The 23,313-nt window shown below is 46.2% G+C and overlaps 1 protein-coding gene across 1 annotated transcript in view; it reads right to left on the reverse strand.

Annotated features, from left to right (window-relative positions):
* Nucleotides 1-9,394: 9,394 nt before the first annotated feature.
* LOC115318135 overlaps nt 9,395-23,313 on the reverse strand; it is a 34,475-nt gene continuing 20,556 nt past the window's right edge. Inside the window, exons 3-5 of the mRNA XM_029977850.2 lie at nt 18,806-18,971; nt 10,793-10,920; nt 9,395-9,524 (exon numbers count right to left, since the gene is read on the reverse strand). Of these exons, the coding sequence (XP_029833710.2) occupies nt 9,395-9,524; nt 10,793-10,920; nt 18,806-18,971 (424 nt within the window). The remainder of the gene's footprint in view (nt 9,525-10,792; nt 10,921-18,805; nt 18,972-23,313) is intronic.

Genomic DNA, 23,313 nt, shown 5'->3' on the forward strand with positions numbered 1-23,313 from the left:
AAGGACCCGTTTTCATGACGACGGCGCTTTTGCTGCCAGCGGAATTGCGTCTGCGTGTCGTAAGCTTCCTTTCGCTGGTCGGCTAAACCTTCAGACGCTGCTCCCAACGCCCTCTACTCTTATTCGGTCGTCTGCGCCGCCACCCGACGTTCACCCTGGCTAGGTTTTTTGGCCCTATGGTTTACAGAAAAGGAGCGAAACTTTAATAAAAAATAGACACGTTTTCATGACGACGGCGCTTTTGCTGCCAGCGGAATTGCGTCTGAGTGTTGTAATTTTACAAGAACGAAACGATTTGTGAAATACGCCTTTGACGAAAAGTTGAGGTTGCTACCTGCAGGTGTCGATTTTTACGGTCTACTTTAGATCGAGCCTAATGACTTGGGACACCTTATAGATTGTTAGTTGGATGTTTTTTTTTTTTCTTTTATTAATTATTCAGTTGAGGTCCCGTGCTTGTCTCGGCTACATCTTCCTCGTCTTTGTTATTTGTGCGTTGTTTCCAGTTGTGCCTGGGTGACCAGACAGACATATACAAAAATTTACAAAAATAACAATTTTAAGTGAAGAGCCATAGTAAAGTAGGGTATGACAGCCTTTCTTTTGATTTGTCGCATCTCTCTGGGAGGCCACAGCAGCCACTGAACCTTAACTTTTACCCCAAATGAAGTCATTTATTTCCCGAGTAGCTGTTGTTTGTCCGGCCTATTCTAATACTATTTGTATTCTATCTACTTTCAGGTTGAGAAGAGTCGCTAACAACAATACACGAAAATTATTCTGCCGTTTACACGAATACATGCTGACAATACACTTTCTTGAAGTGACGCGCATCAAGGAAAAGGTCTCGGGCTCTGAATACATCACCGCTGTGGAGCAGGAGGAGTTTTTATTTAAGGTGACAGCCATAGCAAGCAGTGCAGTGATCATTCTTTCATTGTTCTGGGTATCAGCTTTTACTGCACAAAAGTGGAAGATCCGTTGCAATGTTGATTTAATGCATTCATCAGTTTCAATGGGGAAAGTAAAGCACAAAAACCGCGAGTCGCTTGCTTCCTCAAGAGGCGATTACTTTGGCCTTTATCTAAATTTAGATAATATAGATTGCGCTTTCTTATATAGTATTACCGAAGTAAATCGTGTCGTTGAAGTGTTTACAAACTATATCCTATATGCACTTGAAAGGTTCGCGTCCAGAAAGCGTCCTTACACAAGTCGTTATCCACACTGGTACTCCAAGGGGCTTAGATCAGTTCCAAGACAAAACTTGCACTGTCATAAGAAATATATGGTCGCGAATTCCACTTTTTGGTATCTAAAATTTTCTGAGTCGCGTGCGCTAGGTAAGACACTGTTGAAGCGCGATAAAATATTACACTGTGTGTCAGTAGAACGCAGCTTAAATCGTGACCCAATGCTTTTCTGGCGATATGTAAAGGATCGCACAACTACAACTTTTTTTATCACTAAACATAGCTGACTTTTTTGGTAAAGTGCTGTCTGAGCCTGAAGATGTACCAAATACATTCGCGCGTTATTTTTCTTCGGTTTATCCTTGCGGCCAAACTGGACTGTCTGCGTACGGCGTCAGTGATAATGCCAGTGATCACCTGTCAATTTCATCTGTTGAAATCACTGATATTGAATTTGCTATCAGGAAACTGAAGAGAAAGTTATCAGTTGCATTTGACGGCATTCCAAGTTCCATTGTTAAGGATGCTCCTCTATTTTTGCGCCCGTCTTAACGCATATTTTTAACTTGTCGTTGCAGAGCCTTACATTTCCTTCCCTGTGGAAGAACTCTATTACTGTGCCAGTACATAAGAATGACAGAACGGATGATGTAAAAAATTACAAGCCTGTGTCGTTGCTATCTCCCTTTGCTAAGATCTATGAAATTGTTTTATTTGAGCGCATTTTAAACTTTTTTTAAGCATACGATAAGCCCTTCACAACACGGCTTTATCCGTGGAAGGTCGTTGAAACAAATCTGCTGTTTTTTTTAAATTTTGTTTCGCCTACTGTGTGCCAACATGGACAGGTAGACGTTGCATATTTTGACATTTTTAAGGCGTTTGATTTAGTAGACCATTCGCTCCTTCTACACAAACTAGACTCCTACGGCGTGAGTACCTCACTTTGCTCCCTATTTCTAATATATGTATCTAATAGACACAATTTTGTTCGTGTTCTTGGACATCACTCCAGGCCTTATGTTTCTTCTTTGGGTCTGCCTTAAGGTTCCATATTTGGGCCTAGCTTTTTCAATGTTTTTCTTAATGATTTGAGCTCAATTGTTCACAATTCGCACATCTTGCAATATACAGATTATGTCAAGTTGCTTAGGCAGATCATATCCTTAGAAGACTGTGAAAAACTTATGGAGGATGTTACGCGTGTGTGCAATTGGTGTCGTCAGAACATGCTAACGCTCAATTCTTCTAAAACCGTTATTTTGTCTTTTTGTAGAAAGGTAGAAAAAATAAACTTTTGTTACAGATTGGCAATGATCCCCTGCGAAGAGTTGAGTGCGCGCGTTATCTTTGTGTATACATAGATTTTTCGTTACACTTTACTGTACATGTTAGCAACCTTACAAATGACTCTTTGCGTAAGCTGGGAGTAATTTCCAGAATCACGCGTGAGTTCTCCAGATCAACCTGTAATGTCGTCGTCGTCGTCGTCGATGGCTCGCCTGACACGACTCGCCTCGTTCCTTTCAAAATTGGACCTGCACCTTGATTTTCGACGGGTGTCTTTGAACCACCCCTCGAATCCTGCGTCCAAGCGCCCCGTGACTCTCCAGGCCAGGTTTGACCTTTAACAGACCACCGATCTGAATTATACCAGCGCTTTCTGTGCTGCAACTCGGAAACCAGCCGGTAAGCCTAACGCCGCTTCGGGCTGCGGGACGGCTTCACTTCCAGCCGCCACCAACATCGGCCTACGCCGCGGCTCGGCGGCGTACCCTCCTGCCTCCAAGCATGGCTCGCCGCTACATTACGGACGCCGACGGGTGGACGACTGCAATCCAACGTTTATCGAAAATCAGTAAACCTGCAGAATTCCTTCTCCTTCTGCGCCCTTCCCCTGATCTCAATCTCGCCAAGCTATGGCCCCAAATCCTTCATTCTGCTCTGAGCACCATGGCTCGCCTTACGGATAGTGAGACCCGTCCCCTTATTGTTACAATTCAAGCTCCGAAAAATCTCGCCACTCTCAGTATAACAGACTCTCACACCATACCCAAGCTCCTTGCTGTCGATTCCCTCACCATTTCTGATAAACATCACACTATCCAGATATACGAACTGCCACCGAACGACTCCTGCAAAGGCGTCATACACCAAGTAGAGCCCCATACTTCCCCGGAGGAGCTCTTTAAAAACCTTGAGACCGAAACCTGCGACATCCTCTCGGCCCGCATGATGAGCAAAACCAGCAGAGCCCTAATCACCTTTGGCGGCTCCTACGTCCCACGTGCTGTCTATTACAAGCACGGGGCACAGCGCTGCACACCCCACCGCCCAAAAGCGCAGTTCTATAAAACGTTCCTGGCCATCGGCCATCGACAAGACGTTTGTCCACGAAGTCACCTTCCTCGCTGCAACATCTGTGGCACCGATATCCTGGACCCGCAAACTCTTCATAACTGCAAGCCTGGATGTCCGAATTGCAGCAAAGATCACGCCGCCGACGATTTCAAATGCGAAGTTCGTCAAACGGCCGACCTGGCCCTCCGCAAGGCCGCTTACCTCAAACGACTCAGCCTACGCGCAGCCCCGTCGGATAATCCTGTTCCTGGCAGCAATTCCCCTACTCTCCCTCACCAACAAACTCCTCAGATTTTGGCAGCACCTTCTGCAACGAACAAGCTGGTGAACAAATTCACTCGAGGTCGCAACAATTCCAGGACAGCTGATCGCAACGCCAAACGAAGCAGCAGCAGCCCTCCAGACCCGCCGTCAGCCACCAACCACCCACCGTTAAATCAACCACCATCCCTCATCCTACCCCCCCCCCCCTTTTCTTCGCACCTCGACTAAACAAAACGCACGAAACTATCGCCTAGATCTCACCAAAACCCTTGCCCCACACACACCTCATCCCCTACCCTCACCCCGCACATCCCCGTCAGACCCGCCTGTAACCTTCGCTCTCGAAACGGACACCAAGGAAGACCCTGACACTCCTCCCTGCAAATAGCCTCACTTTAGAGATGATCTTTCTACTCCCTCCGCTGTCTCACCCCCCCCCCCCCTTCCCAAAAAAAACACCCCGCGCCCTCACCGTTGATGCTATCGACGCGCACATTCATGGTGCCATCACCGCAATGAAAACCCGCTTCGAAACAAAGCTCGTAGCCATCACTACAACCCTTAACACCACCATTGCCTCACTCACTACCAAAATAGAAGAAACGCTTGAGGCACAACCAGCACGCACAATCAACCAAGCGATCGACACACTGCACTCCACCATGGCCTCCCTCGCCGCAGAAGTCCAGTCCCTTTCCCTTTGATTAATTAAGTTGGAGGAATCAGACCTCACACGTGCTCGCAAACCTTCAGGAAGTGCTCGCCCCACACCCTACCCCCTACCGGTGACACTGCCGGTAAGCCTATCACATGAGTGATACTCTCCACATCTGGCAGTGGAACTGCAGGGGTCTCGCCCGCAGGCGCGGCCTCCTCACGCAGTACATCGTCCTTCAACCGGATAAACCAGATATCATCCTCATTCAAGAATCTGGCTCCATCTTATCTATTCCTGGGTACAATGCTCATACCACACCTGACACTGAACGCACTCTCCTCCCTCTAACCAGAAAAGACCTTGCAATCACCGCCATCCAAGATACGCCATATAGCCACACAATTAAACTCTCCCCCTCTCATCCCTTCGGTAAATATTCGGCCCACAGCGTCTATGTAACAAATACCTACGGCCCCCCGAAGCAGTCGGTGCAGTTTCTTGAATCGACAGCGCGCCTCCGCCCCGCACGACTTTTTACGCACCTTATTGCAGGCGACTTCAATGCGCCCCACACGGCCTGGGATTACAACAAGAACTCTCTCAAGGGTAACAAACTCTTAGCCATAATTCAGAGGCACCACCTCTCTCCCCTTAATGATCCCGACTCACCTACCCGCCACGAAAATTCAGTGGAACGGGACACTACTCCCGATCTCACCCTTCTAAAAGGTTCGACGAAGGCCACGAGGACCAACACGCACGACACGCTCACTAGTGATCACATCCTGATCAAGATCGACCTTCACGCAGCCAACTACAAACGATCCAAGCGCCCCCAATCGCTCACTGACTAGAGGAAATTTCGTGAGGACACCGACCCGCATGATTCCTCCCCATTCGCCGACTACCACATGTGGATGCGACATATTCATCATCGCCGCTTAGCTTCACTCTAAGAAATTACAACAACCAGACGATGCACCGGCGGCGGACGCTCACCTTTGCCATCTGTGGGAAGCTCGTCATAGCCTCATTCGAAGGTAGAAGCGCAACAAGCGCAACCGCCGCCTACGCAAACGCATCTCCCTTCTCAATGACGAAATAGCCGCTATCTCGGACTCTCTTACGGAAGAGCAGTGGTACAGCACCTGTGACAGACTTAGGAATATCCTGAATCTTGCCTCAGCGTGGCGTCTCGTCCGCAGTCTAGTTAATCCATCTCAGTCCAAGACGGCCGCACGAACTTTCCTACACAAACTCCTCGATAAATATACAGCACCCGATCAGCTTGTTCAGGCTCTCCGTGAGGAGTACATCACCACTCCGATGCAGCCCGCGTACAACCACTACGCCGGGCGCAAACCTGACGACCACTCCTTGTCGGAGGACATCACACTCGCCGAACTCAAACAGGCAGTAGCGGAAACCCGATTCAACAGGGCTCCGGGACCCGACAGAATTACACCGCAGCAGCTGCGCAACCTCACAGATCAGGATTACGAGCACCTACTCGCACTCATGAATGAGTCCTGGTGCTCTGGCTTACTCCCAAACGAGTGGAAGACGGCCATGATCAGCTTCATCCCCAAACCGGGCAAACCACATGATATAGAAAACCTTCGTCCTATATCACTCACCTCCACCACCGTGCGGGAAAACTTATGGAGAGAGTCATCCTTCGCCGACTCCAGACTTACTTAGACAATACACAACACCTTTCACACTCCCTCATTGCCTACCCGAAACACATCTCGACTCAGGACGCTCTCCTCCAACTCCAGGAAGAAGTATTCTCCACTCTTAGCACATTCCAATTGAAGACAATTCTCGCAATCGACCTCCACACGCCTTTCGGCAACGTCCATCACGACAGTGTGCTAGAAGAGCTCCAGGCAACCAATTGCGGCACCAGGCTCTACAATTACGTCCGATGCTTCATGCGCGGACGCACATACTCCCTCAGTTTAGGTGGAATCACATCCACTGCATTCGACCATCCCCAACGCGGCATTCCACAAGGCTCAGTACTCTCACCTACTCTTTTCAATCTCGCCAGGTGCCATATACATCGAGCGCTGGCTCCCATACCAGACAAACACTACACTATATACGCCGACGATATCACCCTCTGGATAAATCGGGGCTCAGTAGGACACATAACAACATGCTTTCAACAGAATCCAACAAGCCGCGAACCACATAGGCCTACAATGTGCTCCTTCTAAATCGGAACTCCTTCTAGTTCACAATCCCCGCTGGGAACCGCCACAGATTCACCTTGAACAAAACGGCATCCCTATCCCACAGCCTAACAGCATCCGCCTTTTAGGACTCCACATCTAGCGTGATGGCGGTGGCTCAACCACGGGTAATCATCTCCTCAAACAAGGCGAACAGGTTCTGAACCTGCTCCGCCGCGTCTCCACTTCCTCTCGCGGACTTAAAGAAAAGAGCGTGGGGAGGCTCTGTGACGCCTTACTGATATCCCGCCTCCGCTACCACCTCCCGTACACTAAACTCACGCAGACAAAAAATGAAACTGGATGCTCTCATTTGTAAAGGCATCAAGCTCGCCATGGGCCTACCCATCACCACTACCACCCACCGCCTCCTCTATATGGGCTATCACAATACCGTGGATGAGCTCGTTGCTATTCACAAACGCCGTCAGGAAATCCGACTCCTTCTCACCCCCCAGGGAAGACACATACTCACTCAACTGGGCCATAATGTCCCATCCTCACTTCCTCCAAAAGCAGCAGCTCTCCCCACCACCACCCGTTCACATCTTATCATAGCACCACTCCCTCGACACATGCACCCGATGCTGAATTTAGCGCGACGCGCTCAACGTATTGCTTTTTTCACACATTACACCGCCCGCACTCCTCATCGCACATACCTCTACACAGATGCCAGTACGACTGATACTCGCACGGCCATAGCGGTCACAGATCATCATTTCACTACAAAACACACCGCCGTTCTTCCTCCCATGGACCCATCCTTGGCGGAACTACACGCCATTGCAGCGGCTATCACATATACCTCCTCAGGCTCTTTTACCTCGTCTATTCCCACCATCTTTACCGACTCTATGGCCGCCTGCCGGCGACTCATACACAACTCGCTCCCACTTGCCATCGCAGAACAATTAGAACGCGACCTACTATTACCCGTTGAGGTTGCTAGGATCCCAGGTCATTGGGGCATACCGGGCAACGAGAAAGCACACTTGCTCGCCCGCGAAACGCTTCACCGGGCACCCGACATCCCCAGATCTGCCCAGATGTTTCCCGTGGCCTTACCTTCCCTCGAGTGATATAGACGAGCCCGTGGAGTCTCCCCCCCCCCTCCCCTTCACACTCACCTCACACGCCACCAAGGCACCATCCTGCGCAACGCCCAAAGTGACACTCTTCCCACCCCAGCCAGCATCCACCTTCTACGAGGTCTACTTCCTGAGGATTCTCTCCCTGCATCCACTGTGACGACCGCCCAAATACCCATAACATCCTATAAATCTGCCGTCCCCCGCCTCCATCCCTCCTTAACCCCACCTCCCTGTCATTCCTTCCCAACCCCGAGTGGCTGACTACGGCCACCACATTATCGGACCAAATTTACCTGGCTGCGTACATCCAGTCCTTTCTGGAGTACGCCACCAGAGGGGGCCTGGACTGAGGCCCCCTGCTCATATTCTTTGGGCCTAATAAAGTTTCATATCTATCTATCTATCTACGGTTGTATTTCTCGTTAATCCGGACCATGTTGGAGTTTTCGTCTGTAGTCTGGAATTGTATTAGTTTACGAGCCAAGAGATGATTGAAAATGTTCGAAAGCGTTTTGTCGAATTGTTTACGATCGTTACATTGTTTGTACTGTTTATTATTTTTTGGCAAGACTGATGGAACGAAGCAAATGCCCTACTTTGAGTTCCAGACGGCGTCAGCGCCATCTTGTTTTCCTATACAAATGCATTCATGGATTAATTGAGTGTCCAGATCTCACATCTGCTATTAATATTCACGTTCCGAGTCGAGTTTTGCGGGTTTCCCCGACTTTCCATGGTAATCACGTCAACCAAACCAGTCACATGACCCGTATTCCACACTACAACAATTCCCTCAGGAGTGCAAATATTGATGTTTTTAAACCAAATTTCCTACCTTATAAGTCGTTTGTCACTGACCTATGAACATTTTGTTGTGCCTCATTACCAAGGCGTCAGGCTCTTCACGAGCACAAAAAATAAGCAAATGAAAGAATGAATGAAAGCATGCTGCCTTTTCTCGATATGGTCAGAAAGTCGGATTTGACAATTATTTTCTTTGTAATTAAAATTAATTTGTATAAAAAACTCCATGACTTTACCATTATTTGTCACACCTTGACCTTTCACAAGGAGCAACGTGAGCTTTCGTATGCAATTGTAGGCACCATTTTAAGGAACGCTTGCCGCTCTTCTGTTGCATTCAGGTCGTTTCATCTGTTTCGACACAAATGTTTTTTATTTTTTTTTTGCAGTGGAAAATGCTTAAATGACTTTCAGAAGCTTAGACTACCATTCATCTCATGAAAATATTTATTCCAAATTATTACACTACAGGAGGTGAATGCGACTCTTCTGGGCAAGGACTGATAAACTGATAAACTTTCAGTATTTTAGGACTGATAAACGTCCAGTAGAGTTACAATACACAAGAAAGTAACTTAATTGCAGTTATTCTACAATAGATTGAACACTTTATATGAAATATTTCAACAGCACGTAAAAGTGGTCGGTTGAACTTCAGCAGAGTTGCTACGACAGTTAATATATATTACATATAACCCTACTTTTCGGAGTTTACGCAACCCTCATAAAAGAGTTGAAGGTTACTCTCATCAAGAGTGAAATTAACACATGATATGAAAGTCACTTTAACTCTTGGCAAGGGTCGCTAACGTAGACTAACCCAGTGTTGCCATCACTCGCTTTCAGCATGCGTACAACACGAACTGTAAGAGTAATGGCTATTGCTTTGTAAGCGTTAACGGTACTCCTCCTGCGAAGAGTAATTCCTAATCTAGACAAGAGTAACCCTCATACCGAAAGGTTGACTTCCAGTTACTCTGTTTTGAAGTTTGACGCTTACTCTAGCAAAAGGGGTGGATTCTGGGACATGCTAATTACACTTAAAGAAAAGCAACTTGACACTCTTATTAATTTTAGAGTGAGTGGCAAACCGTGAACTCTTTCTGTGACTAAATTTGGACTGTTTTTATTGGTGAGAGCTTCAACTCTTCTTCAATGCTGACGGATGGGTTTGCATTAGAAATCAGAAATTACGATGTGGTATTTATAGCTTTAAAACTTTAGATCTACCCTCGGAAAAAATTATGTCCCGGTTCTGTCGTCTCCACTATCTGCACTGAGGAATATTGTAAACCTTTATACCGTCCATGTGTCTATACAAACATAACCTATTTTAACAAAGTAAACATCACACCCTCCTGGAGGAATATTGCTTTTGCGATTCATGTGGCGTGATGTCACCAGTCCCACCCAGCAGAAATAAACCCACGCTACTTTCGTCATCAATAAAAAATACGTCGGATTTCGTATATGCCTCGTACAGAAGCGACCACTGAAATTTCACTAGAACCACGGCGCTTAAAAGTGATGTTGAAGAGAAATAGCTGGTACTTTATAAACCAATAAGGCAGACTGTTCGCTGTATTGCCAAAACTGGAGCATCGGAAGGAATAATACATGGGTTTTGGGGAGTTTGCTCAAGGCGTTCGACGGCCGTTTGAAACAATCCAAATGGGAAATTCTATCAAATTATGATGGACACCGATATTGTGGGGGCAGCTACAAAACTTAACGGGGTCTCACGTGGTTTGGCATTCAGCTTTTTGTGAAATACCACGAATTCGATCTACCCCTTCCCTCTCTGAAGGTCGTAGATAAAAATGAATCCTTGCAGAAAACGGTGGCTTTCTATCTGCAGGACTCTCTAACAAGTATGGATACACCACTGCCGTTGCCGCCGCGGTGCTCGAATGGTCTAGCGAATGTTCTACAGACGTGTCTCTGACATAATCTCTAGAGAAGTCAGTGTTTGAGATAGCTTCTGAATTAATGATATGCTTGAAAGGCCGAAGGACGGTTACATAGATTACCTGGATATTCAGCTTAAAACAGATCCAGTCCTTTGTTGGGAGCATGGCAAATTCGCGAAAAGTCACTTCTTCCTTCCGTTTGCGTTACGTTTAAGGCCTTTTAGTGTATGTGTTGTTGTTTTTTTTTACCTGCAATCTAAGAACGTACCGAAGAAGTTCTTCCAGGTAGTTATAGACTTTGCCGCTCCTGGGGGCAAAGAGGCCAACGCCGAGGATGATGTATCCAAATTTCTTGGCGTCCCCGGCTCTATTCACTTCCTGGAGGTCTCTCAATTTCTACACCACATAGGAACATAAGGACGAATAATTATACTCTTAGCATTTTGCCTATGTATCATACCTATAGTAAACGATGTCTTTTAATTAGTAGATGCTAAAACATCCGCATAATACTGCCTTCGTCCGAGGCCACTTGATGTAAATTCTATTCACTGACGTAAGTCCTCAATTATTCGTAGGTTAAAATGCATCTACTAAATATAAGCCAAGATATAATCTCGTTTATTTAATTTTTGTTATCTACCTGATGAACTTCAATGATGGGAATTAAACCTGACAGCCTTTGCCCGTTATTCTGTATTTTGTTTCGTTTTCTTCTTTTCCAAAAACTTGTGTCATCCCCCTTCCCAATAGTCTTATATTCCCCTTTGCTACTAAGGTATCTTTCCTCTAGTTTCTAGCCTAGACATAATTAGTTCTCTTTTGTTTCCTCAGAACAAGATTAAAGGGTGGGTTAAATGAACAGTATCAAAAACGCAAACAGCTACGAGAAATTTTAAAAGGGACAAGACAGTTCCTTGTATTCTGCATGATGCTTGTTCAATGTGACTCTGGATTACACTCGAAACTGTGTAACCGCCGGATAAGTCGAAAGCACCGATCATTAAAGAGCTGAAGGACCACCGTTAACACAATTTCTCGAGTGCAGACTAAGGCGCTTAGGGGATTGAGCAAAGGGTCTGTTGAATGGCGGACGCCACCAGCGGAGATCGGACGCAAGTGCGCATGCGCTGTGTTTTCGCGTGGCGAGGAGGAAAGCAGGCGGGAATGCTGAGACTCTCGCAAACTCTGATCTCTATGTCTATTTGCTGGATCGCGTTTGCCCGCTCCGCGAATGCGGCCACTAACGGTCATCTTTTCGGTAGAGTCATATTACCTCTAGTCAATGTACAGCTAGTGCAGCCACTATCATCCATTCATGGCAGACAGCGTTGTGGCAAAAATAGCCGTGGGTTATATTTCATTCTTGTTTTAAATTGTTTGACAATACATATTGTTTAAACCCGGCGTGAATGGTAGCGCGATCTTCGAGGACCCGGTTAAAGTTTCACGAAATCGCAGCACCGGGAAAAAGCAGCACAGCACGCATTGAAAGTCGCATAAAAAAAAAAAAAAAAACCTCGAAAGCAGACGCCGGTACTGCATCTGCTTGCCATGCAAGCTGCGCTGCTTTACCCTAGTGCTGCGCTTTCCTAGAACTTTCCTTGGGTTCTCAAAGATAAGGCTACCGTTCACACCGGTTTTCAAGAATCTGCTTCGCCGAACCACTTCTGTCAACCATAAATTATGACCCAAGGTACTCTGTAGTAGATCCAAGGCTATTTTAGGACAGCCTGCCGCAATAGCGGCGTCCGCCATATTATTACGATGGGTAGAGATAATATAACTCTACGAAAAAGATGGCCGACCGTGGCCGCATCTCCGTCCATGGGCGAGCTGGTCTAACCCGATCCAGCAAATAAACAGAGATCATTGCTCGCAGACGACCAACTGCGAACCACCCACAAACGCCGGTTCGCGGCAGCCTTGCCTACCCGTTCGCGGAGCGGCCAGCTAGATGATCGACGAACCCAAATAACACCACCCGACAAAACGCGAAGAAAGGAAATGTCACGTGACCCCGACCGGTAGAGATACGGGATGTAGAGGGGTGGCATCACTGGAGTGTCACGTGATCCCCCGGCTGATGCTGTGCAAATGGCAAACCCCGCTTAACACGCCTGCCGACAGCAGCGCTCCTGGCGGTCTCGAAATATTTTTTCGTGGAATTTTCATCGCAGAATTTCGGTGCACGGTTCATTTAACGTCCGAAACGGGCGAAATTCATGTAGTTACAGCAACATGCGTCAAAATATAAAGGAACTCTGTGACCTTTCAAAACACGCGCTGCAGGCAGCGCGTGTGTCGCGATTTAAATCTTCGCCACCCCTCGGGTCACTGAGGTCTGCAGACGAGAAGAACAGACGGGTCGTTTTCATCGCCACTCTGTGCAGCCCTTCGCTCCCGCCCGGCACACTTCTGCTTCCAGCCAGCAGAGCAACGGTTTGTTTGCAGCGCAGCGCCATGTTGTGGCATCATCACTAACGGGGGGGGGGGGGGGGGGGGTCAATTTGTCTTACACACTTGCGCCATTTTACGCGTGCGTGACGGGGCAAACATTTGTAATATCCGTTCGAGCTTCGAGGTGGTTGATCGGTCATCACCCGATAAGACTCAGAGTGACATTGACGTCACTGTGGGAAAGTCTGCAATTGATTAATGCTGTGCCATGTTGCTTTTACGGTTCCAGGAGCGTAATATGAGCTGCGCTTGAACTGCGCTGACTTCTTGCGAGTGCGGATTTGCGATCCTTCGCTCTCGCAAAACTCACTAGAAGTGAATATTAGGCAGTTTTAGCATTGTTCCGAAACCTTCGTAAGTTATTTTTGCTTGCGCATATTCTTAGCTAAAAATGCTCTTGTTCACTGGTGAACAGTTTTGCGGTTCCGCCGACCGTTCTTCGCTAGCACACGACCCGGAACTGCAGAATGGGGACACGATCGCTGGAGACCCACTCAACCGTATTCAACAGTCGTGACTAACTGGAGCTGTTTTAAAGTTAGTATCGCAATTAAGTAGTTGCGAACCAAGAGAAAATATCAGCGGCTAAGAATGGACCAGTCGAGCGGCATTCACGAGCGCGAAGCGAGCGGGTGACTCTCTAGTCAGAACTAAAAGGCGGAAGTGACATAAAAATATGTCACGTATACATGATCTTAAAGGAGTACGTAAACGAAAAGCGAAATATTCAAATTTCGTTCGGAAATGAGTCAGGCATAAGGGATAATAACCGTAAATGATAATACCACGTTTGTATTTTGAACGACTGGCTATATGCTTTGTTCCAAACGCTGCACTCGAGCAAGCGCTCGAAGAGAAGCGAACGGAGGGCGCGATGCGTCATGGGATATCCGGCGCAAACAAAAACAGAAACAAAAAGATTCTCCGCGTTCGTGACGTAGCAAGGCTTGCGTGGTTATGAGCTTTGCCGTTGGTGACGTTGTCAGCGTTGTGGTGGTGTCAATAGCGTCAACGCGTTACAACCGAGCCGTTCGAAGTTCCCGTTAGGTGACGAGCGTGTAACTTGCCCAAGGAGCACGTAGCACGCAGCAATGTCAGCCTAGGGTTGAACAGGGCGGAAAAAGCATCTTTCGTCCAAATTTTGAGCGACGGGCTAATCTTCTAAAGAAGAAAGGCTGTGTCCGGGTACACAAATGAGGATCTGTTTTTTTTTTTTTAACTGTTTGGTACAATGCGCGATTTGTGGGTTGAGGTGGAAAGTTATCTAGGAAAATGCTGAATTGCAAAGAGCGGCGCTGCTCCGATGGAACTGGCTACGTCATGACCACGTAGCATGTTTCCCAGTGTTGCTAGATAACCTCCCAAATAGGCTCCGCATGCATCCACCAGGTGCACATTAAAAGATCGTTTAATGAGCTTTAAAATTAGTCTTCTTGTTCCTTTCATTGAAAGACTGGTATTTTGGAGCTTATGCTGCAACATGCAGCGCATTAACGCTAAAAAATGAGCGCTGGAATTTCATTTCCGCACCCCTTTTAATGCCACTCTGTAAATGTATATTTTATCATATAAAAACTGATATTTAAATTTTTATCAGAAAAAAAAGTTATCACAAGACACTTATTCTCCAAAAGAAAGTTTAACAAAAATATGAATAAAAAAACGCTAGCGAGGAACACGGAAGTTTGTTATTTGCAAAATATTTGCTCCTCCAATTCTTTATAGGTGTGTCTCCCTTCGTTCCGAGGCAGTGAGTGCTTCGTTAGCGCTGGCGGTCAGCGTGATACTAGTCGGCCATGGCGCTCAGCCACTAGTCACCCGCTGAGCACCTGCTAAACTAGCCCTGCCATACAAAAATGGTCTATGGTCGCCTATGGAAGATTATATAGCAGGCTTTCAACCCTCATGGCCCTCGATGGTCGGCCGTAGAAATCCATAAAGACAGCTACAGCCGGCTATAGAGAAACCTATGGCACTGTGTCTAAAGACCGGCAACCAATAAGTTTTCTTTACTCGCTTATAGAAAATACTTTGGCTACAGGACTAAAGGCTGGGAACCAATAAATTGTTTAGCCGTCTATAGGGACTTTATGACCCTTAGTCTAAATACTGGGAACCAATAAAATTTCCTTAGACGCCTATAAAATATTATATGGCCCCTTGTCTAAAGACCGCGCGGTCTTTAGACACGGGGCCATATAATATTTATTGGTTCGCGCGAACCCATAAATATTCTTTTCACCGCCTATAAATAGCTCCTTTGCCCCGAGTTTAAAGACTGGAAACCAATAAATTGTCCTTATCTGTCTATAGAAAAATGTATGGCCCCGAGTTTAAAGGCTAGGAACCGATAAATTTTCTTCCCACGCCTACAGAAAATCACTACCGGCGCTTACTTTTTTAGTAAAAACACTCCACATTAGAAAACTATTTCAATACTAAATTTCTTTCGGGCCGGTGAAAAACCATGACCCAAGATTTGTTCTCTTCTGTTGAAACGAGTCGTGAAAACCAGTAAAATTGTTTGTTTGAAAAATCCATTAAAATATTTGTGCAACAATTAAAATTAATTATTACCCCCAAAAGTGAAAATAACTTACACTAGCACCGAACATCAAGCAATAGATTGACTGCAATCTTCAGTACCAGTGTACTACATGTTATCACTGCATTGTCAACGTGATTCATCAAACTTATGAAAAAGATGATTAATACATGTTAGTTAATTAGCCTAATAATCTATATTTGCTATTTTCAGGGTTTTGAATTAAGAAATGTGGTATTCCTAGCGACAATTCAAGAAATGTATTAAGTACGAGTAATATTTGCTCCACCTCTCCGTGTTTTTCCGACAATTGATGGGTCCCCGGCAAAGTCGAATTCAAAAATTAGACTGCCATATATACAGCTAGTGCGAACATAGCGTTTGTCGATCTGCGTTGTTGCTACTGTGTGGGGAAGTGTTCTGTGTGTTCATAGATGTATGTATAGCTATACATAGATTTACATACAGCATTTAGCGTTCACAAGTCAGAAAACTTGAAGTAAATTTTTTTTAGGGTTTGCTGGCTCAGGAGAGCCATAGGAAAAGACATATAGACGTCTTTAGCCAACCATTAGAAAAGCTAAAGAGCGCGATAGCTGGACAACGATAGGGCCATAGACAAAGCTAAAGAGGCCCATAAAGGCCTGTTCACACATACAGCGGAGCGCTAAGTTAGCGCTGCGTGAGCGCCTTGTTAGCGCTCTAGTAGCGTCTTGTTAGCGCTTCAGTAGCGCCCTGTTAGCGCCTCATTAGCGCTTCTTGTACCGCGGTGCTGCGGATTAGCAGGTGCACTGCGGTTTCGGTTCCTGTGGTTGGGTGTGCATCAGCAGTACCATGGCGGACATGTGAGATGCTGAAATAGAAATGCGACAAGTGCTCTTACATACGCGATTAGTGCATATCTGTGTGGGCGGCTTAACTCCCAGAAGAGCCTTCTGGGTGTGCGAAATCTTTCGCCACCGAGTAACCGACGGGTACCCGGCGAACCTTGTTCCTAGGCTGAGGGACCGAGACACAGAGCTCTTTCGAAGGCGATTATTTTAACCTGCGTGTCCTTGAAATCAGCGTCACACATATCGAATAGAAAGCTATGAGGTCGTACCCAATCAATCAGTCGCTCAGAGTCCATGACTCTGGGTCGCCTGCCGGACCCTTTGCTTGGAGAGCGGCAATTTTACTTCCTCTTCTTTCAATGCCAAAGGAAAAACAACAACCACGAAATCGCCGTGCACGCGCCATTCCGCAGCAGCAAGCACGGCACAAGGGGCGTGAGAGCGCCGACAGAGCGCTTCTGTAGCGCTAACAGAGCGCTAACAAAGCGCTTCTGAAGCGCTAACAGAGCGCTACATCACGCGCCAGGAAGCGCCACATGAGCGCTCCTTAGAGCGCTCACGTAGCGCTAACTTAGCGCTCCGCTGTATGTGTGAACCGGCCTTAAAGGCGACCATAAAATATGCTAAAGACAGCGATGAAAAATTGTTTAGCTAGATGGGCCAAATAGCTAAAGCCGACCATACAAAGAATTTTCTATAGCCGGCGATAGGACATTTTGTATGGGCTAGCCCATGACTAAGATTTGTTAGTCGACCTCTCAGTCGCGCGAGGCGACTAGGCCCTAAACACGACCAGTGAATACCAAACGCTCACATGGCGATGGCTATTACTCACCACGTGATAACTTTAGTCGATGACGTCGCTAGTCAGTGGTTAAAGTGGCACTACTCGCGACTGAAGAATACGGGTGTATATGTCTCGTCTGCAAAGCGTCTCAACTTATAATTCACGGAGCAGTGGACAGGGGCACTGATACTACCGCAGGCGACACAGAGCGGTGCTCACACTCATGGTGATTGTGATAGTATTAGGCACTTTAGCAATGAGCTAACAGTTTGTTTGTGTTTACTTGGGGGCTTGCAATTAGCGGTGTCATAATTGCATTGTAGTGTTCATAAGGGAATAAAAGAGAGCGCAGACGGGTCAGTGCCATTTTCCTTGTGTTCGCTTTGCAAGGGCGGCAGACGGAAGAAGTACTCGCATTTAACAGTGACCTATAGTCGTTTTTAAGTCGCGCTTGACCGCTCTAACCCCGAAAACTTACGTAGTTTTAGAAGATCATACGTAAGTCACGGGGCGCGCGCTTGCATGTAACCAACGAGTCGACAGTATTTTTCCCGTATTGAGCAGTACCGCACCGGGAACGACAAAAAACAGTTAACAAAGCCTCTGAGGCGCAGAACTTATAATTTCCTCTGAAGGCAGCCAAAATTAATTTCCTTGAGATAGGGGCGAAGCCAAAGGGTGTGAAGGTAGGCATCGGATGCGCTGAAATTCGAACAGGCATCGACCCTCACATTCGTGAGGAGATGTTGTGGTTGAAATTCCTACCAGGGACGTCAAGACCTGTTCCAAACGAAAATTTAGTGGTGTATGTCAAAATGAAAGTCACCATTATTTGTATTGTAGACGTATAATTAGTGTCTGGCTAATTTTGGAAAGGAAGAACGGCAACTCATTTTGCTGGTTTCCTGTTTCCACTCTACTCCGCGACAACCTTTCGTGGCAATGCAGAGGAACGTAGAGGCTCGCATTTCCTCTTCCATTTTGAGCGCAGAATCAAGCTGTTCGCGGGCTCTCCTACACTCCGCAAAAATGACAAGAAAAGTCGTGGCGGAGTGTAGACCTTTTTTGAAAATCCCACAATGCCTTTTGACAACCGCACATTGGAGCACATGGTGGTGTGAATTGTGCAGCCGTTCCAATGTACTTTCGGTTAAGCTCGCGGCCTCCGTCCATCCTATAAGTGGTTCGTTTCATTATCTCTGTTCACTGCGAGTTCAGGACTCAAAGAAAACAAAGCGAGCAGGTCACAGAGACGGAAATGCCCTGCTTTGTTATCGAACCGTACTTTTGGCGTTCTGAAATCGCAAATAATAAGCGACATTACCTGCTGCGTTTATTTATTACTTTACCCTTTCAAGGACCTTACATAGCATTGCCGTACGTTGTCAGACAGGCGCTTAGAGGCACTGGGGATTTTCGGAATGCGCTATTGTGATACTTTCCTAACGTGCCACATTTTCACGGTGTAAATGTATCCGGCTTCGTGATATGGATTTAATTTCAGAGCCAATTTCAGCAGCTAGAACCGAGCATTTGTGTAGGTAACCTTCAAATATGATACACGCATTTATATTGCATTCTTATTATTTGGTGTATTTGAGATCCGACAAAGTATATATTTCAGATGTTTTTCCAGAAAGGAAGGCTGTGCCTTACCTTCAAAAGATTATCGTAGTCCTGGACGGTATTCCTATTGGTTACAAGATCGTCGTGCACTCGGAACTTGAGCAGTCCGTAATGCCTGATGTTCATCTTCCAGAAGTCTGAAAATGTGCTCATACCATCGGCTTCGGTGAGGTCGTTGTATGCTCCAAGGGCATTGCTGGGAAAAATTGCACATATGCGTAAGCTCTGGTTGAATAACACTCGAATCAATTGCCACTTCAAGAGCACCGTTCTCAGTTAACAAAAAGAAAAATACGTATTCAAGTCCTTAAAATATATACCGCCTAATTAAAACGGTGATATCTGCAGTATATCCGCAGAACCAGCCTCACGCAAAGCAACTCGTGCATTCGTTTACAAGTTACCTGTAGACATCAATTCATTCGCTAGATACCGGATGTTTCAGAGAAGGGTTTAAGAAATCTCTCATAAACGATGGTTGTGAAGAAAAGAAAAGGAATGAAAAAAATACTAATTAATAAATCAAATTATTTGTAATAACGTGATTTAATTAGTAAAAATAAACATGGTTTTCAAAAGAATCTCGATAAGCATAATCAAAAACCACTACATAAACATATTTTATAAATATGTAGTAAGCCAGACGTAACATTTTCACATTTTCCGGCGTTACAAAAAAAAAAAAAAAAAAACGCTCTATTTGGACGGCTTTCCAGAATTCGGTTTTCTATCGGAGCGTATCTTTATGCCGGCAGTCATGACTCCCAGCGGCCGAGATGTGCAACGCCACGTGCGCCATACTTCCACCCGTCTTACAAATGAGGCGAGGCGGTGGCTTTGCATTTCGGCCGTCAGGAAGCGGGGCTGCGGGCGCAAAGATGCGCTCTGGTAAGGAGTGGAAACCTAAAAACGCGTCCCAAGGGGTTTTGTTTGGGGAATGCTATAAAACGTGTCATTTGCCTTAATATTTCTGAAATGAGTTGATTTTGGAGTATTCGATGATGCTTCACAACTTCCTTGTTAAAGCAAGATGTTTATTTTTAATCACTAAACTTTTAAGCATAACATGTCTACCTAATTCGACTGTTCTTACATTCTTTGATGTCCGTCGCGGCTGGCAGATTCTTCCGCACAGAGTTTCTTTTTTGCTCAATCACCCTAGTTTAGTGATTTTTTTTTAAAACCTTCTCTGAAACACCCGGTGTAAGACCTTTAAATAAAATATATATCTTGTTTTATATTTCTGTGTATTTTTTTTTGACGTTTAGGAAGCCGGTTCGGGCTCTAAGACCGGATTTAAAATAAAATTACGAGATTGATTTGTTTCTACCAAATGTGTTCGTACATTACTTGTGCACCACGCGAATGTTTTATTTATTAGCTTAAAAGGCAGTGACGACCTCAAGAGTGAAATTGTCGGTCTCAAACGGTTCGGGAGCACCTGACTAAAGGCCCGACCTCACAAGCGTTGTGGAGGCTTCCCGCGCGCCGCTGGCCGCCACGGGCTGAAGGCCAAAACTAGTTTTCGCCCTCAGCGGATCGCCGCTCGGTGCAGTCAAGGCAACCTGCCCGTGCAACCTTGAGGGCTCGCCGTTTCTTGCCGCAGGAGAAAGAAGCCAGTGGGAGGTGGCGTAGAGAGTGACGTTGCGACGCCATGGCAAAGTCCGAGCCGCTTCTTCGCGCGGCTTTCTCCTTGCGATGGAGCGTACCCGTACGAAAATGTCAGATATTGCCCTGATATATCTTATATACGGCCATTTATGATCATATAAGCAGTTAAATATGGCCATATTCCGCCACATATCGGAGCAAATACGGCCATATTTCATCATATCAGTTTGCAAATACTTCTAGATGTGGCCCTATAAGTGCGTAAATACGGCCATATATAGCCATATATGGTGCAAATATGGGCCCTGATAATGATATATGGGCCCGTTTCGGTCGTGCAAGCAATAGGTCATATGTACTCGCTAAGGCACTAGCTGATCGATCTATATTACATGAGTCTCATGTAATTGGTAAACTATTGATAACATCCTTAGCGTAAAGTTATTCCTGGTATTTGAACCAATAATGAATTGCGCATATGGAGGATTGAAAGACAAATGAAATTAGGTTGTATGTTTGACGTGTGACAATATGACGAAGTGCGATCGGAAAGCGAGTTAATCAAATAATGGGTTTTAGATCGCGGCTCTTAGGTACCCGTTTCCGAGCTAAGCGATGTCGGCGTCACAATCGGTGTAACCGCCCCGGTAAATTTAGCGAGAAATTAAATTAGTACGAATGTCACGTGACGTCAATTTTCCCGCTAAATCTAGCAGTGAAACTAATTTTGTTCATGTTTCTCCGCTAAATTTAGCGGATAAACACGAACCGTTAGCTTACTGAAGATACAAGGCGCTACTTCGTCGCCTCGGATCCTTCTCCCTTTGAATGGCTGCGAAGCTGTTGCGCCCGGAGTCCAATCTTTCAAAAACCGTTCGCGCAGCATCCCATCCGTTCGTCTGCGAGCGTCAGCAATTCATCGTGTGTTGAAAGTCGAAAGATGTGCTGTCCGTGGTGTCTTTTATGGGTAACTCTTTCGTAAAAAAATGAAATTTAAAAACGCTAACCTAACAGTGTACCCATAATTTTAAATTTATTAGTAAAAATTAAATTTACATATTTATTTATCGATTTATTTGTGAACCTCGTGCACAAAAAATAGTCGCATTTCTTTTTCATTTCAAATTATAACGTGGGTTATATAGCGTAAAACGTAGTATCTTCAAACTCGCATCGTTTTAGGTCACTTTTCAGCTGGACAGCTTCTTTGAAAGTTCAAACGCTGGACTTCATACAGCTGTATGTTCACTCGGTATTGACAGCAGGGTAGACGGTTTGCGTATTTTAGGCCAATCGTGTCTCCGGTTAGGGTCACGTGACTACAATCTAGAAGCTTGTGATAAAGCAGTACATGGCACCTGCCTGGAGCCCAAGGCCACAAATAGCATTCACTGCACTGTCAACCTGCGGTACAAGTGACAAATCCGCTCGTTGTGACCGTTGATGCCCCATAAAATAATTTTTTTTTTCGTACAGTCCCGTTTTCGCCTTTCTTTCTCTTCTTTTTTCTCTTCCTAAGCTGAAAGCGTGGTAGAAGGTACCTAGTCGCGTGGTTTGATGGAAGACGCATTAGCCATTGGCTGTCTCGGAAGGCGTTTAGCCGGACCTAGCTTGGCGTGCGAATTCGCCCTGCGTTTTCTGCTGCGGAATTCTGATTATGCAAGTGATCTCTCCAAGGAAGCCCGATAATTTTTTGTGATGTGTTTAGTGTTCGGGTCTACAAATGACAGCTTGTGCTACATCGTGTCGAATCTGACTTCTCGTTTTTGTGTTCGAGTGGTGGTTTTGCCGTGGCCACGTCGACATCTTTCTCGAATTAGACCTTTAAAGTGCCGTCTCTTCAACGTAAGTGCGCTCAAACCTACTTCGCGACAATTGATCGTTTTCCTAAAGGAATTCTGCCAGAGTACGTCTAGAATTAGGCCGTGTCTATCTCCTCGCAGCCGGAATAGTAATTGTGCAGAATGTTTCGGCATTGGTGCGATTGCGCTACAAGCACAAAATTTCGATATGCCACAGACAAAGTTATGACGTGTCGGCAAAAAACAACAGCAACAAAGACTCTTAATTACGCGTTCCAAAATTCGACGAGCGGCTTTACGAGTCGCTTGTAGAAAGACTGTTATGATTTCGCGAAATACTGGTAAAGAACGCTAGGTTACCGTCATTATCTAAACCCTGAAATAAGGATAAATCAAATAACGTGCAACTCTCATTGACTAAGGCTTTATATTACGATGTTCCTAACCGGCTTTCCTACATACTTTAGCTCCTTGCAAACGTTACCGTCTCGCGGACAGCGCAAACCGATCCCCTGACGGCGGCGTCTCGGGGAGCTTGCGCACGGGGTCCGCCGCCGACAGATCGCCGTCGGGCAGGGCTCGTAGCGCGACATTCGCCCGTACTCGGCCGGGAGCCCGGACAATGCGCTCGAAGCGGGGAAACGGCGTTATGTAACGAAAGGGAAAGGGCATCTACACCACGAATGGGCAAAAACCGATGCAAAGGCATGCGTACTCGGCCAGGAGCCCCGAACGTGAGCTCAAAGCGGGGAAACGGCGTTGTGTAACGATAGGCACAGGACATCTACACAACGAATGGGCAAAAGCCAATGCCAAGGCGTGCGCGAGCGTAAACAACGGTAGAAAAGTGCAGTTGCTCGCGGCTATAAGATGCGTGCCGCAAACTCGGTCATCCGCGGACGTATCCCTCTTCTGCCGCTCGTACTTTCTCTAACTTGACGGACAATCTGCCTCGTGGTTCATGCGGACGAAACGATCGTCGGGATACGGGGTAATTGCTACAGCCGAGCGCGGCGCAGTCTACCATTGCACTCGCTGTGAAGGGTCGAAGAGTCAACCACCAGCATGGTGGATACCGGTGTTCGACGTCATGATGGGACGTACGTGCAAAGCATGAATACCGTT

Source organism: Ixodes scapularis, unplaced genomic scaffold, assembly GCF_016920785.2.
Source record: "Ixodes scapularis isolate PalLabHiFi unplaced genomic scaffold, ASM1692078v2 PGA_scaffold1__304_contigs__length_218370807, whole genome shotgun sequence".
NCBI classification, from domain to species: Eukaryota; Metazoa; Arthropoda; class Arachnida; order Ixodida; family Ixodidae; genus Ixodes; species Ixodes scapularis.